This window comes from Vombatus ursinus, unplaced genomic scaffold, assembly GCF_900497805.2.
Source record: "Vombatus ursinus unplaced genomic scaffold, bare-nosed wombat genome assembly UNPS02014946.1, whole genome shotgun sequence".
NCBI lineage: Eukaryota > Metazoa > Chordata > Mammalia > Diprotodontia > Vombatidae > Vombatus > Vombatus ursinus.
The window spans coordinates 1,727,131-1,745,130 of record NW_020954724.1 but is presented as its reverse complement, the minus strand read 5'-3'; the positions used below and the strand labels follow the sequence as shown (position 1 = coordinate 1,745,130).

Sequence of the window (18,000 nt, the reverse complement as noted above, 5' to 3'; positions counted from 1 at the left end):
CAAGTATTTACATCAAATCTGAGCGCCACAACCGTGTCTGAACATATAACAATAGGGATCACTGACAGACCTTATTCTATCAATTAACATATTCAAGTGAAACTGCCTAGATCCTAGGGCTCCCCTCTTCCTCCCTCTCTCCCTCCCTCTCCTAGGCCTGGTTTTGACCATACTGACATCTCTAGCTTCAAGGATGCACCACCCAGTTAAAGAGGAGTCACTTCTCTGGGATCAATTCCTTTGTAAACAGATCAAAAAACACAGCTTTTGCTAATGACCTAAGGCAAAGAGAACACAAACTCCTGATGAATGAAACCATGACACCAAACAACCTTCTAAATAGGAAATAAGTGGGATACGTTTACTTACATGAAGATTCAGTGCCAAACATGGCTGGCCCCAGATGCTGCTCTTTAAAAAAAAAAAGGGGGAAGTAGAAAGATTTAAAAAAAAAAAAAGAGGAAAGAATGAGTGAGTGTGAGAGAGAGGAGATGAGATGACTACACAGCAGGGGTCATGAAGCCAGACAATGCAGTCCGGGCTGTATCCAGCTGCCAGATTCTCCTCTCACACGCTTCAGTTTTCTCCTATGTAAGTGAAAAGCAAAGGTTTCCTGTAGAACCAAAAAAATCAGGAGCTGCTCTTTTAAATCCAATAGACAAGAGAAGGCCGATGTGTCTCTTATGTGATGCAGTGAGAGAGGAATAGGTAGCAGTGGCAGCAGTCAGCAGATACTGCAATCCCCAACCCCGGCTCTCTCAGTAAGACAATAGCAGAGCTTATGCATACACTGGATGACGTCAGGACACTGCAAAGACTGACTGCTGCTGTTAACCAGCGGCTCAGAAGGGGCTTCAACAGAGCAGAGCAATTCAAATGGGAATTCCTTTGTCACAAAATGCACAAGACAAAGAGCCAGACATATATTTCCCTCTCCTATTAAAAACTTCATCCTTTGATATCAGTCAGACAGAGTGAAATCGCCCTACTATAAATTAAGAATGTATGCTCTAAAGCAACTTGGCCATGAAATTTATCATGCAAAATTGGTTTTATGTATCAAATAGAACTTTCAAGTGACAGGAAGGAATGAAAATATACGAGATATAAACATATATAAACACACAATTGTCATCTATTTCAGAAAAGCTAATTACTCCTTTATTGACTCTAAATTTAGTATGACAGACTATCAACTCAAGAGTTACAGACACAAATATCTAGAGGTATGACTAAAATATTCTGGTCATTCGGTATTGTAGCAGCAATTAAAAACTTCCAGCAAATCAAAAGGGAATCTCAAAATGGGACCACAAAAAGAAATTATGCAGCTATTATTTAAATATGGAAAGCTAAATTTTAGCCAAAACACAGATAGATAAATGGATGGATGGATGGATGGATGGATGGATAAATGCCTTTTTTCCTACTATATTCCTTCTTCCTCATTTGCCTAACTATGCAGCTATTCATTTCACCTGCCTGTCAGAATTACTATTTCCAAGGTCAACTCACTCATGTAAAGGGATTACATATATGCCCGCATAAGTAATATGCATTGCTGTAAAATATATATACAAAATACATATTTAACACCAAATACACCAAAGACGCTGAAGCCATTAACTACTTTGAATCACTTGGCAAACAAAAAGCTTGCTATGTTACCATATTCTCAGGAACCATGCAAAAGAGCCACACAGAAGAAGCATAAGTATGAGTCTTCTACTACTAGAATAGTTATCCAGAAGGGTCAAAGGGGAGAGTATTTTTAATAGCTCTTAATGAATAAGCCCACACAGCTGCCATCACAGCAAAAAGAAAAGTACTGAAAAAGAAGGGGAAAAGGTCCAGTTAATAAAAGAAACCAAAAAAAAGTATTCATGCTCTTGAATGCTGCTTGCTTCCTTTGATACTTGGCTTCCTGATTTTCTAAAAGAAATAAACCTATCTGTTTTTGGAGAAAGAAAAATCTTAGTAAGCATGCTGTATAAAAACAGTTTTGTGAATATTTCCTAATAAATTCCTTCAAGAAATGTATGTTTATTTTAACTATAATTACTCTATTCGGACTTTTCAGAAAATAGACTTTCAATCTAAACTTAAAAAATATTTGAAGTTTTAGGAGTTTTTGTTTGTTTTAGTATGCCTAAACTTAAAAAAAAAATACTCTCTGTGATCAGAACCAATTATAAAGCACACAATTATACTGTACCTCTTAAACCATGCCTCATACGTCTTCAGAAACATTCAAGAGCAGTTTTTCTACTAACATTTTATTATGTATGATAGAAAAACACAAACATTTCATGCAAGCATATGTGACTTCTATCAATTAAACTGTTACTGTAAAAGATCATGAGTTAGTAATAGTTATGTTCACAATTACTTGTGATTTATTATTAAAATATTCTATGATCACTTCAACTGACATGTGAACATAACATCATTGACTGACATGTGACATTAACATCATTGACAAGGCCAAGAATTTGAAAGCATGTGATTAAGAGCAAAGTGGGTCCAAGAACTTCAAATTCCCCACCACACACACACACACACACACACACACACACACACACACGCACGCACACAAAATTTGGTTGTTACACAGGAGATCAGTTCTTCAATTCATCTTTAAAACTAGTTTACTAATGTTCATTAGAATTGTTGTAATGTAATAATCACTGTATGAAAGCCACATTGTCTTTTATTAAGTACTGTACCATTACAGTTTGATTTTTTTAAACCACTTAACTCAAAAAAAAAAGGCAGCCTTGAAAACTATCTGCAAGACAAGCTGTCTCTCATATACATTTAAATTACAGAGGACAGCATGATAAACGGAACTTTGTTCAATGATCTGTTTTCTAGGGAGATACAAAGCAGAAAAGTATAAATGACACAAAGTATTTGTCAGTTTTGCTGCATGTAACCCTGGATAGGTCATTTAATCTCTGAGCCTCAATTTTTTTATCTGTAAAGTGAGAGAATTATAATAAATAATCTCTAATCCCTCCTAGCTCTAATCATCTATATATTGTATTATGAGCAAAATTCAAACATAAGAAGGATTTCTCATTGATGGTAAGGTTGTTCAAATACTCCTTTTTGCAAATGATGTGTACTAATTGCATCATGACCTGCAAAGATACCAAGCCTCCTCAATGAAATGTTCAGGAATACAAGAGAATGATCTAATCATCCAAATTTTAAAAACAAAGTTGATGTAAAATACGTATGAGAGTATGACATGCAACAGAACAACCAGCCCTTTGAATCAATTCATTAATACGTATATTGCGAAAAGGTACTGAAGACGGACAACGAGCTAAGTCCAGAACTGAGTAAATGCAGTAAATTGCAGCAGACTGGATCTTATTTGGAAAATTATATTGGGCTTTCAATGATTATAATTACTCAGTCATTAAAAAAAATCCATTTCTTTAATGCCAATATTCTAGTGATACCATAAGGGTGCAAATCATGTAATAGCGCAATCTTGACATTAGAAATGCAAATAATATAAAGAACATTAGAAAGATGAATGTTAGGAGTATATCAAGATATTGCTGATGATGGTGATCATATGAGGAAAGGCATGAAAGGCATTCCAAAAGATAAGTAAAACTGGAAAAGAAGGTGAGTAGGTCATAGAGTAAGAATGAAAGACAACATACTAGCAACCAGAGCTGTAAACCAGTAAATAACACATACATAATAAAAGTTCTACTGTTAAGACAGATTTTCAATGAGGAATTAATGGAAAGATATGCACAAAAATTATAGAGGATGAGAAAGAATGGAGATCTGACTATTAGGCTATCTAAACTTTAAATGGGCTGCTTCAGGAGATGCTAGGTTCCACATCAATGGAGTTATTCAATTAGAAGCTAGATGACCACACAGAGATGGCATAAAAATGAGAGATAGCCTAATAAAGTTCAAAGAGTACTGAACTTAAGAGTCACAAGACCTGAGCTTGAATCCTACCCCCAACATTTACTGTGCATTTCATTCAACTCTGAAACTCGGTTTCCTTGTCTATATACAAGAGGGATTATAGCACCTGATTCCTCGCATTATTTTCAGGAATGTCTGTTTAGATTAAGAAGAAAATTTAGAGGTCATCTAGTCCAGGCCTGCACAACCTGCGGCCACCAAAGGATTTCAGGCAGCCTGAGAAAAATGTAGAGGAAAACATCCTCTACATTTTTCACGTGCCGCCTGAAATCCTCTGGCATGCCCGCAGCCCCATAAGTGGCCCACGGGCCACAGGTTGTGTAGACCTGATCTAATCCAACCTCCTCTCTTCATAGATAAAGAAACTGAGGTTCAGAAAAATGAAATGACTTGCTTGTATAGAATATTTCATAAATGTTGAATTGAATCTAATATAATCATAAACCTTTTAAAACTCTATAAATACCAGCTATTAATATTGAAAATTATTCCAGTTCCAGTATAGGTTAAACTAGACAACCTCTAAGGTGCATTCCAATTTGGATGTTCTAAGATTTTATGATTTTGTTCATTTAACATCATCAGTGAAGGAGGTAACAACACAGGTAAAATAATCCACCAAGGCACAGAATTATACCTACTGTGCCCTTTACTGTAAGGCACTGGAGTACCTTAGTTGTATCTGTTAAGTATGTTACAAGGAATCTAGAGTGCCAAGTCATCAAGATGGTGTTAGGGAAGAGTAACGTACTTATGATTTAAGATAACAAAGCACTGTTCATTTTTCTCATTTTAGAGCTAAAGAGTTCACCTTGAAGATTCCATTGTAGTCCAGAATTTAGTGCCCAGACTATGGGCATCAAAGAAGGCTAAAACTACACATATTTTATTTGACTTTATACAAATGAGTGGGAAAAAGTATGCTTTGTCAAACAGCTTTTTGCTGTTTAATTGTATAATACTGGAAAGTACTACTTTTTAATATTATATATCTTTAGTGGAGTTGACAAGTGCTAGACATAAGGTGTGCCATATATCTAGGTCAAATAGTGACAAAAATCTCTTACAAGCACATTAAATAATTCCAATGAAAATGCTGTATAGAATACTGATTTAATCTCAGTAGAAAAGAAGCTTTATTTGGTTTCCAAACATTATATTACCTAAATATTTGACTATTGTGTTCCATATTTCATTGCCCTACACAGCATGATATGAAATGTTTGGATGGATTCTGTTTCTGAGAAAAGCTCGGGTCACTTCAGGAGCCTTGCAATTTCCTGAAAGCAACCCAGTCCACTCTCCTCTTCCTGTTTAATTCCGAGCTGGACTAGTCATCCATTTGGTCTCTTTGTCACACACATACACACACACACACACACACACACACACACACACACATGAAAGGTTATCCATTTAACTGCTTGTCATAATCTGGTCACAGACCTTCTTCATTTACCTAATCATTTCTGTGTAGATGGTTAGAGACCAACTTCTTTTGAATGATTACAGATCTCTTCCAGGATGTTCTATATTGTTCTGGTACTTGGTGAAACCAGTATAATTTCATCAACAAACAGAAGCAACTAGAGTACCATGCTATCAAAAAAGATTCTGTCAACCTGGACTCTGCATTGGATTGCCTCCATCAAAATGGCAAACTTGCATCTCCCTGTGTTATTCCTATCAGAAGATCAATGAAGAGGAATATTTATGCTGCTATATCTTTAAAGAAATCTTAACTCTGATACATGAATGGGAGACATATTATTAGAAGACAGCCTTCAAGGTGGGGCTTTGTTCTACCAAATCAAAATTGGCTTATGTTTTTTTTTCCATAATCAACAAACAATAAAAAGGGTGGGATCTTGTATTCTCTTTATTTTTCATCAACTGCAAAATGGAAAAGGAATGGTCCATTGCAGAATATCAGTTACAAAGATTTTATTTCCTACCTATTTCCTCTTAAGGAGAATGCCTTCAAGTGGTATGGAAGTGAGAGGAAATAACAGTAAAAGAAAGGGAGACCAGCAGGGAGAGGGGAGAAAGGAAAAGGAAGGGGAGAAGGAAGAAATGGGGACAGAAGGGGGAGAGGGAGAATCTATGGTCACAGACTTGCCTTTCCCCGTCTGATACAAAGATGTTTTAGTTATTTGGCAGTTAACATGGCTGTCAGCACTGTATTGGGAACACAGCCCATTATTTATGAACGATGCTAGCACAGATCAAACTACATATCTACATGAGGAAATTAAAAACCAAATTTTTTCAAGCTACAATGATAAAGCAAAGAAAACAGAAAAGAAAATGATGCGCGGGGGGAGAGGGTGGCAAAGGCACCAGCACTGAAAAGCTAGACACTAGAGATATCCAAAAGATGCGGGGAACATGTAAAATACATAAAAGGTACGGGAGGAAAGCCCAAACAAATATAAACCTATCCTTTCCACAGATCATGTCAACAGCTATAGAAAATCAATACTGATTTTGAGATATAGCAGAAGTGATATGGAACAAACTGACTTAAGTCATGATAAGTATTTCATGTTTCACAAATATTCATTGAACTGAAATGAATAGTCATAATATTGTATTTAATACAATAACTCCAAATCAAATACCTGATTTTGTAAATTCATAGGAGTTACACATATATGTCACATATGTAGCTACCATTAAATGATGAAGATCATCATCATCATCAACAATTTATTAAGCATCAATGGTGCAAGACATTGTAATAGGTCCAGAGGATACAAAGACTAATTAGTCCCTGCCCTCAAGGAGCTTACATTTTAAAGGGTAAGACAAGAAGTTCACATCTAAGTATATACAAAATAATACAATAAATAATGATCTTATATAGTAAAACTTTACAAAGTACTTTAAATACCTTATCTCACTTGACCCTTATAACAACCCTGTGAGGTATTACTGCTACCGTAAGCTCATTTCATAAAATTGAAAACTAATGATCAGAAAGGTTAAATGACTTGTCAAAGGTGGGATTTAAAACCAGGTATCTCCTGACTCTCAATCCAGTCAGTACTCTTCCCCCTATATCACAGTGACTGACCTCTAAAATCAAGAAAAAAAAGAAGAGTGAGTAGAAAAAAAAGGCCTTCAGTGAGACATATTTTTAGGTGAGAGGCCATACGCTAGTTCAAATAACTGCTTTGTAATTGTGTTTTATAAAATTTCTTTTTTCAATTTACGCACTCAAATTATGATATTTTAAATCTATCTCTTGGCTTATCCTTGTGAAATGAGAGAATGCTAAAGAGAAGATACCCCCAAACAATTTATTTTTTTCAAATCAACTATAATAAGAACTGTATATTATAGACACTGTGCTTTCTTCCTCATTCATTAAATAACACATAAAATGCAAAGGGAATAAACTCCTAAAAATAAATAGCACCAATAGATCTGACTTCGTCTTTGGAGATCTGATATATTTCTAAGTATTTTGAAATCAATTTAGATCCATATAGTAAGGGACACATATATCTCTTTAAAAAAAAATTACTAAACTCCAGAGTGCCCCTTCGGTTTTGTGGTATAAGTTCGATGAATGAAAAATTATTTTAAAGATTAGCCTATGTAATAAAAATACAAATGTGTTTCCTCTTTCCCCCACCCCAAATCATATAATGCAATCCAGAAACCAAATTACTTTTTTTCTCTTCACTCCTGTCATCTGTATTTCTATTCCCTTCAAGGTAATATTTTATCGTAAGTAGAAAAATGAACAATGAATTCACCAACTAAAGAAACACAAAAAATAACCAAAACCCTTCAGAGATATGACAGTCATTATTTAGGCTTTCTGTAGCCCTTCTGAAGTAGGAAGATTAATTACAGTTTTCCAAGGAAGTCTATAGGCTGCATGGAGGAAATTTCAGGAAAAATAAATCTAATAGTTAAATTTAGCTATAACCCTTCAAATACCAAATTTCAAATGGAATCTTGGAAGATACAATGCTAATGGAGCAGAAAAAGCATTATATGGGAGTCAGATGACATGGGTTTGAAAACACTGGCTGCTGCTCACTGTGTGACCCTGAACAAGTCAAATGACCTCTTTGGACTTCATTTTTCTCATCTGTGAAAGGAAATGGTTGACTAACATCTCTCAGGTTCCTTCCAACTTCCCAGTGTATCAACTTTCTCAATTCCTTTGACCTGCATCCTCAACAATCACCAATAAAAAGTCTTCTGCCTCTACTAATCTATAACTCTCTCTTGCTTCATTGGCCTGTATGTTCCCTTTCCACACCCTAAGCCTGATGATACACCTATACTGGCTGGATGTTCGAAAAACAGGTTATATAATCTCAACTAAGCCTTCACTTTTTCTCTTCCTTGACAAATTCCATCCCACTCCCTAGAATGGCTGTTCCAAATGTCTTCTCTCTTCAAGCTCACTACACTACCACCATTCCTCTATCTCTCAAAAGATAACCTTACCTTAGACCTCACTGAAAAAAAACTCCCTCTTACCCCATTCCACATGACAGATTATCTCATTATTACCCTCCATCCTCTTCTTTGTTCCAAGCTGAAGATGACTTATTTTTTCTTTTCTAACACAAATCCCAATTCCTCCACTTGCGCCCTTCCTTGAGCCTGTCTCTTCCTGTCCCCTCCAGAACTTGTTGCTTTAATTAACCCCTCTTTCCCTGATTTTGAACCTCTCCTTATTCACTGACTCCTTTTCAAAACTTCTCTCCAACTCCTTGCTGTACATGATCACCTGGATGTCACTGAGGCAGTTCAAAATCAACATGTACAAAGTACATCTCATTATCTTCCTCCCTGCCCAGGTCTTCTCCATTTTCAAAAAAAAAAAATCTTCACTTGAACCTATCCCCTCAAGATATCATCTTATCACCTCCCTTACACAAACTCACAGAAAAAAAGTTGACTGCACTCACTGTACTTTTTCACATTTCCACGCACTTCTTAGACCTTACAATCTGACTTGCATCCCCCACCAATGGGCTTAAGCTGCTCTCTTCAAGGTCACCAATGATAACTTTATTGCAAAATCCAATAATCTTTTTTCCACCCTCAACCTTGTTGACTTTTCTGCAGTGTTTGACCTTTTGACCACTTCATCTTTCTGTATGTTCTCATATTTTGGGGGTTTTGTGATACTTCAGTGTCCTGATTCTTTTTCTATCTGCACAAATAATTTAGTCTCTTCAGAAGGAAAAACATCCATGTCCAGCCCCCCATATGCAGATGAATCCCCCCAGGCTCTGTCCTGGCCTCTCTCCTCTTACATTTCCCTTCTTTCATGGGGATCTCATCTGCTTCCACAGGTTCCTGTATTATCTCTTTATGGATGACTTCACATCATGTCACTTGAACACCAGCCATCCTTGTCACCCACTTCCATCTCACTGGAACTCTGGCCTCTGCTCCTGGATCTAAAGGCTCTCACGTGAGTTTTGGCCACATTGTTCTGCCCCTTTGTTGTTCCTTTGTTATGGACCATCTCACCTCATTAGGGTCTAAACTTCTTGAGGGCAGAGCCTCTCTTCCATGCCTGTCTTTGAATACCCAATTTAGCACAATACCTGGCACATAGTAAATGCTTATGAAATGTTGTATGCAGTCTCTCTCCAGCTCCTTGCTGTACATCACCACCTGGATGTCACAGAGGCAGCTCAAACAAGTACAAAGTACATCTCCTTCTCTTCTTCCCTAAATCTGCCCCTCCTCCTAATCTGCTTATTTTTGTTAAAGACATCACTCTTTCTGTAGGCCCCACCAGTCAGCCAGGTTCAAACATTTCACTCTTATCCTCACCACTATCCAATGAATCGTCAAGTTTTACTGATTGTACCTTCATATCCATATCCTTCTTGATACCAATACCATACCCTAGTTCAGGACTGCATCATCTCTCACTGAGAATATTGCAAGAGTGTTCAAAACATCCTCCCCATATCCAATCTCTCTTTTCTCCAATCTATCCTCTAGATAGATTAAAAAGTGATAACCTTTAAGCACGTCTGACCACATTACTCTTCTACTCAAAAACATCAGTGGCCCTCCCTTTCCTTTAATGTGAAACACACCAATATTACATAAGCTGTTTGCCAAAACTGAAAAAGGGAGACTTTTAATAGCTTTCTATAATATAAATATGGTCTTGACACCTAAAGCAAGGAAATACAAAGACAACAAAGAAAACTATAGATCAGGGGTTCTTAACCTAGAGCCCATTAAGAAATTTTTTAAGTGCATTTCAATATAATATAATTCAACAACAAAACCAATTATATTTGTATTTTTTGACATTATATTTTATTATATATTATATTTTTATTTTATTTTATACTGTTAAGAACATTATTCAGAAAAAGGGCATATATACTTCACCTGACCGTGAAAGAGGTCTCTGATTTTATTAAAAAAAAAAAAAAAGTTAAGAACCCCTGCTACAGAGTAATATTCCTAATGAACAATGGGACAAAAGTTTTAAATAAAATATTACCAAATGGATTACAACAACATATTAAAGAGATCATACACTGTGACCAGGTTGAATTTTTACCAGGAGTGAAATGTTGGTTCAATATTAAACATAGTAAATTATATTAATTAGATAAAAAATTAAAGCCACATTAATTATATCAACAAATGCTAAAAGGGGTTTTTGACAGAAAAATCAAACATTGCTTTGTTTTAAAAAAAAAAACTAAAGCATAGGAATAAGTTAATTCTTGTTTAATATAGTAAATAAGGTCAATATAAAACCAAGAATAAACATTATATGTAATGGAAAAAAGTTGGAGGCCTTTAAAATAAAATTAAGGATAAAGAAAGGATACCCATTGTCACCAATACTATTTAACACAGTATTAGGAATATGATCTATAGGGACAAGACAAGAAAGAGAAATAAAGGAAATAAGCACAGACAATGAGAAACATAATGACTGCTTCTGGCAGGTGATAACAATGATTTTACTTGGATAAGTAAAGTATTTAATTGAAACAATAAATTCAGCAAAGTTGCAGGATATAAAATAAATTCACATAAATATTAAAAGCATTTGCATATTACCAACAAAACCCAGCAGGAAGAGATAGATAAATTCTAGTCAAAATAACAATAGAATGTTTACATGATTGCACATGTATAACCTATATCAGATTGCTTGCCATCTTGGGGAGGTGAGAGGGGAGGGAGCGAGGAAGAAAAAATTTGAAACTCAAAATCTTATAAAAAATGAATGTTGAATACTATCTTTACATGTGATTGGAAAAAAATAAAATACTATTTGCCAAAATAACTATAGAGAAACTATAAAGTATTTAGGAATCCATTTACCAAGATATACCCAGAAATTATATGAATCCAACTACAAAGAAATCTTTTATAGAAATCAAATCAGACCAAAATACTCGGGAAAATATTAATTTATCATGGGCACACTACACCAATATAATAAAAATTATATAATACTATCTAAATTAACTTACTTATTCAGTGAAATAATAAATTACCAAAAAGATTATTTTATAGAACTATAAAAAAGCAAAACTCACATGAAAGAACAAAATGTCAAGAATCTCTAGGTAATAATAAAAATAAAGTATGAAAGAATGGGAATCTGTGTGATTGTGGGCAAGTCACTTAACCCCAATTGCCTAGCAAAAAGCAAAAACAAAAACAAACAAAGATATTCTTCTCCTCATTGACTTTTTGGACCTCTTCTACCATGTGGTATAGTTTGGTTTTTAAGGTGTTAATTTTTTTTCAGTATTTTTTTTTACCAAAAAGTAGTAATCATGAAAATAATCTGGTAATGGTTAAAAGAGACGCCACTGAGTAGAACCATTAAGTACATAACATACAAAAGCAAAGAAAAACAGTAGTTCATTGTTTGATAACTCCAAAGACTCCAGCTACTAAGGGAAGGACTCAATGACAAAAACTGCTGAGAAAACTGAGAAGTCTGACAGAAACTAGGTATACACCAATATCTCACACCATATAACAAAATAAATAACAAATGGATACATGACTGAGATATAAAAAATGGCACAATAAGCAAAATTAGAGGTACAAGGAAGAAATTACATTTCCAATTTACGTAGAGTTCCTGATCAAACAAGAAAAAAAGGATGATACAAGAGATTAAAGTGGACAATTTTTATTATGTAAAATTAAAGCTTCTGCATAATCAAAACCATTGCAGTTAAAATTAGAAGGTAAACAACTGGGAAAAATCTTTGAGTCAAGTATTTTCTTTTTTCTTTTTTTAGTGACGCAATCAAGGTTAAGTGACTTGCCCAGGGTCACACAGTTAATTAAGGGTCAAGTGTGTGAGGTCAGATTTTAACTCAGGTCTTCCTGATTCCAAGGCCAGAGCTCTCTCCACTGCGCCACCTAGCTGCCCCCTTCATCAAGTATTTTCTGATGAAGGTCTCATATCCAAGATATTTAAGGAACTGATTCAAATTTACAAAAATAAGAACCAAACTCCAACATGAAAAAGCAGGTTTTTTTGAAAGGAAGAAATCTAAGGTATCAATAGCAATAGGAAGAAATGTTCTAAACCACTGATAATTACAGGAATGCAAATTAAAGCAATTCTGAAGTTCCACCTCATACCCAGATTGGCAAAGATGACAAATGTTGAATGTGCTGCAGGAAAACAGACACACTAATCACTGGTGGAACTGCGAAGTGGTCCAACCATTCTTCAATTTGGAACGATGCCCCAAAAGTCACTAAATTATTTATTATATACCTTTTTACTCAGTGGTATCATTTCTAGGAATATACCCCTTTAAAAATCAAAAAAAGTGGAAAAGATTCCCCAATATACAAAAATATTTATGGTAGTTTTTTTGGGAGCAGACCAAAACTAGAAACTAAATGGGTGCCCATCTATTACAGAATGGCCAAATAAAATATAATAAATGAATGTAATAGAATTTTGTTGTGCCATAAGAAATTATTAAATGAAGTTTCAGAAGAAACTGAGAATTCCTCTATGAACTGATATACAGTGAAGTGAGCCGAACAAGGAGAGTAAGTTATATAACGACATTATATAAGAAAAGCAACTTTGATAGACTTGAGAACTCTGATTAGTACAATAACAAATCATGATTCCAGAAGATCAAAGATGACATATACTACTCATCTCCTCCTAAAGAAGCAATAAGCTTGAAATGCAGAATTTTTTTTGGACTCTGCCATAGTAGGACTTGTTTTGCTTGTTAGGAATTTTTGTTTGTTTGTAGATTTGTTATGAAAGTTTTTTTTTTCATTATTCATATGGTTGGGTAGGAGTGAAGAGAAAATAAATGCCTATTAATCAGAAAAAATAACAAAATTAAATTCAAGGAAAAAGTAAAATAAAAACGCCTCCATTTGGTATTCAAAGCCCTTTACGATCTGGCCCCAGAATATCACATTCTAGGCTTATAATAGATACATAATTCCTTTCACACACTCTGTGCTCTAGCCAAATTGACCTACCTGCTGTTCCTCATATATGACAGACAGTTCATCCCCCATCTCCATAACTTTGCACAGTCCATCTTTGTGTTCTGATGCCTCCCTTCCATCTCTTAAAAGTCCTAACTCCCTTCAAAACTTGACTCAACAGTCAATTCCTTAAAGAAGATTAGCTCAATTCTCAGAGTTATTAATGCCCTCTTCCATCAGTCAATGTGTATTCTGTGTATATAGATCCGGCATTTGCTTATCTGTGAACATGTTCTATTCTTCCAGCAGAACATAAGTTCCCTGAGGAGCTGGAGAGTCTCACTTCTGTAATTATTTTCCCAGCACCTAGCATAGTATCCAATACATATTAAGCTTTTAATAAAGTCTTGATGATCAAGTGACAGACTCTCTAATCATATGACCTTTCCTGATTAAGAACAATTAGCTCCCCAATAAGAAATGAAATTTGCTTATTCACATCTTCTTAGGAACTGAAAGTTTTTTCTTTGTAAAATGTAATGGCCTGATTAAATCTCATTATATTAACCAACATGAAAGACTTTTAAGAACTATACTGAAATGGATATAGCATTGCAACATGACTTCACACCACTTCAGATGTATCTACTAATGTGTATTAAATAGAAGAAAATTAAGCTACATCATTTCCTACAGCACTTTTAATAATGTTTTGATTATCAGTCTCTTTTTTAAGAAATCTTCTCTTCATTACTGACCTTTGCTTCTTATTTTTTATTATTATTACTCTAGGGGATATATATGTAAAATTATTTCATTCCAAGTGGACTAATATAAAAGGACTCTGTCACCACAACTACTAAAGGACAAACACACTGAAATAAACTAGAAAATTAAATTTTTGTAGTCACCTTCAATTCAATACCAATTTTTGCAGCATTGGTGCTCATATTACCATATACAAACCTAAATTATGCTCTGTTTCTTTACCCTCAGTCCCTATCCTGACCCACAAAATCTTCCACTTAGTCACGGAGATCCTGCGCACATACTATAACCTTGGTCAAGGCAACCTTACCATTATTCTTAAACTGTTCCTGCAAGCTCTTAGTTCATGAATCAGCCAAGCAACAATATTAATAACTTTGTGTAACTAATGCAGTCAGGGATTAAAAGTAGAATGTCTATATGCTAATAATACTTCTGACAGTTCAATTTGGGACTGTTAAAACCAAGCCTGTACATCCACAGCATTATGTAGTTATCAGGAAATCAACCAGTTCATCAAATATAAAATAAAATTTCAATTTTAATTCAATTTACTTTTTAACTGCATAGACCCACCCTAAAGCATACAATTCTAAAATACCCCAAAATCTGAAGCTCTTCACCAAATTTGTATTTTTCCCTTATTAAGTATCAAACTTGGAATATTTTCAGTTTCCTTCTTTTAGTCCAGGCAAAAAGTACAATGAATTATAGGAACACTGATTTTACAAATCTATTCAAATGTGACCCAGAACTGAAAATGCTATAAGACCTACAAGCATATTCCTGAGAAATTCACTTAAGTGTCTGGCCCCCGATTTCTGGAACAAATTCTATTAACCATCTGAGAATAAATTCATTCTCAAATTTAAAAATAGAAACAAAACCAACACAACTGAAATGACCCTTGCTCTGTAGAAATGTTTTAAATAACTCACATAGGTAGGCAGTAAGTTAAATGTTAATTTTACCTGAATATTCCATAATGTAACTACAAGCAGGGCCAGGAAACCAGTTACTTTTTCAAAGAAGTCTATCAGCTCTATCAGACAAGAAATGTAACAGTCACACTGGGCCACTAGACGGCCAGGCTGCTGTAGGAAAAGTTTCCTGACATGTGACGTTGAACACATGCACACTCCTGCTATCTTTAAATTAAAGAGGCAGCTCTGGTATCCTTTCACGATACTTTTTTCTAAGTCCCCCTTTACACTTACGACAAAAAATAACTCATTTAAAATAGAATTATGATGAAAAAGTAACTTTTTTAAAAAAAATGTAATATTAGATCAGAAGCAGAAAAAAATTAAAACAATCTTAACTTCTTCCAAATGAAAAATATATCTCTCACAAGTTACACATACTTCTCCAATGCTATAGAATAACCTAAAGGAGTTATCTTCTGATCCTCTAGGAATAAAGTGTAATTTTTAACTTGAAAATAAATGTTTCAAAAGTGACTCTTTAAAACACAGACATGTATATACGAACACCTATTACATATGTATATTCATAACCTCCACTTAAGTGAAAAAAAAAAACTGTCTGATGTTAAGCGTATATGGTTGCTATAATCTTACATTTTAAATCCCTTAGGCCATCTCCTCCTTCATAACCAGTCATTTCTGAGTATTAGTGTGACCCATAAGGAATCCAAAATGAAGTTGAATAGAAAATGGTTCATTTAAATGCATCAGTTTCTACTTTGCCTAGAGATAAAACACAAATTGATCAGTACGTCACAGTGAGCAGTCAGAGTTCATTTCCTTGTTTCAATGTGATGAACTTATTTTTGGAAAGCCAAATCACTAGTTGGACAGTTTCCTATTTTTATTTCTATCAAACATAACAAGGTCACAGCTACAATATGGGGAGAGAGAAGGGAAGGGGTTGTTAACTTATATATATATATTTTTAAGTTCTTCCTTTTTTCTAAATAAAATACTTTATCTTTGTATATACTTACTTAAGTATATACAATGCTGTAACATATATAGTTTATAGATGTCCATTTGGAAATATATGTGTATGTATGTATATATGAATGTGTATCTATATAATCCATAAAGTCTGCTAATAAATGCTATCATTTCATAGATAAAAGTAGTAATTTTTTAATAAAATGGATGGTAAAACAGTATTTCATCCTGTCACACACTCATGCCACAGGCAGATCACAGTTACAATACTCCCCTTTCAGTCAAAAGCTGTTAATTCCCATCAACTTCACCTGTCACTGTTGCTGAAAAGCTCCATCTCACTTCCTCTGGCATCATTCCACATTATCTTAATCTCACATAGAGATTGAAAAGCTTTTCTTAAACTATAAGTAGATATATTTTTTCCTGAGAATCAAGATACGGAAGTAGTTAAAATATTTAATCTGTCATTGTTTTCAAATGGTTTGTTAATAATGCCTAATAATAACCAGTATACTTCACTTGCACACTACTAATAACTGTTAATGGCATATGAAATGATGGTATATACCCTTCAAAATCCCCACAGTTACCCTGGATTTCAATTTTTCTCAAAAAATATTATAGAAAAATTTCTTTAAGGAGACCCTCTTTCCTCTCCTCCTCTACTTCACTTCTTCTCTCCCTTTTCTCTTCCTCCACTATAATTTCAGTATCTTTATTCAATACCCGGTGTTGGTATCTGTTTGCCAGTCCCAGTGACCACAGTTCTCATCTAAATATGCCAACTTTGGCTAATTTTTTTTATGTCACTTCAGAGTAGACTAATCCTAAGGACTAGGTTCTCTGGTTGTCTTCCAGCAGCATATTTTTTGTTGGGTTTTTTTTTTAGGTTGTTTTTTTTTTTAATTTCCTTATTTTAATCCAACTTCCCCCTGAGGCCAACATAACAGTGGCTTTGGCTGGGAGCTATTTGCAAAATGACACATGTATACAAATACATGCTGAGCAATGTCTCACCCTACACACACCCCACACACATTTTCCCCTACCCCTCTAAAGAAAGGGCCCCCCCATCTTACCTTTACCAGTTCTACACAAAATCATAAGAGCTCACATTTATATATTTCTTTAACGTTTACAAAGCACTTTTTTCTTTACAATATCCCTATGATCTAAGTAGCACAAATGTTGTTATTTCCATTTTACACATGAGGAAACTAAGAGTCAGAGAAATGAAGTGATTCACCCCAGGTCACACAGCTATTAGAAACCAGAACTATTATGCAAACTCAGGTTCCTCCTAAATCCAGTCCTGTGCTCTCCCCACATACAAGCACATTTGTTGTATATTGTTAGTTGTTAGTTTTTTCCTTTTAATTCTGAACTTAAAACCAAATGAGATGAATATTTCTGTATACAAAGTAGAACAGGAAAACGGATTTTATGTGAAACTACAAGTCTGTACTCCTCCTGGCTTCCTTTCCTTTTTAAGAACCTAATAAATTTAATGTGCTGTTTTCAAAACTGTCCTGCCTGACTGGCTATTTCCACCATTTCACACCACCTCTCAATCAAGAAGAGCAAGGAATCTCATTCAAAAGCAACAGATGATCAGGCCCCAAAGAGCAGTGTGGGAAGGCAGGGCGGGGCACGTGCCATAATCACCTACCAAGAGGATTCCATCATAGTCCCTTCTACTCCTGAATGACAAACAAAAAAAGGCATGATTTCAACCACCCAACATTCAGGAAAGAGAGAATAGGACTGGAAGTCAAGAGATTTAGATTCTAGTTATGGCTCTAGTTCATCTTAGGTAAGCACAATGTTTCTACATCTTATTTTCCTTATAGGTACAAAGAGGGAGTTGTAATACATGCTTCTGAGGTTC

General features: G+C 34.8%; 1 protein-coding gene across 6 annotated transcripts in view; it reads right to left on the bottom strand.

Annotated features, from left to right (window-relative positions):
- ST7 (suppression of tumorigenicity 7) overlaps window positions 1–18,000 on the bottom strand; it is a 283,519-nt gene that overhangs the window by 217,098 nt on the left and 48,421 nt on the right. Inside the window, exon 1 of one of the 6 annotated variants that reach the window (XM_027845022.1) lies at window positions 15,771–15,834. The exons of 3 other annotated variants lie outside the window; for them this stretch is intronic. In XM_027845022.1, the coding sequence (XP_027700823.1) occupies window positions 15,771–15,813 (43 nt within the window). In that variant the 5' untranslated portion in view covers window positions 15,814–15,834. Of the gene's footprint in view, window positions 1–369; window positions 421–15,161; window positions 15,248–15,770; window positions 15,835–18,000 lie in introns of those variants that run through there. 2 more of the 6 variants (XM_027845024.1, XM_027845023.1) reach the window with 2 other exon arrangements.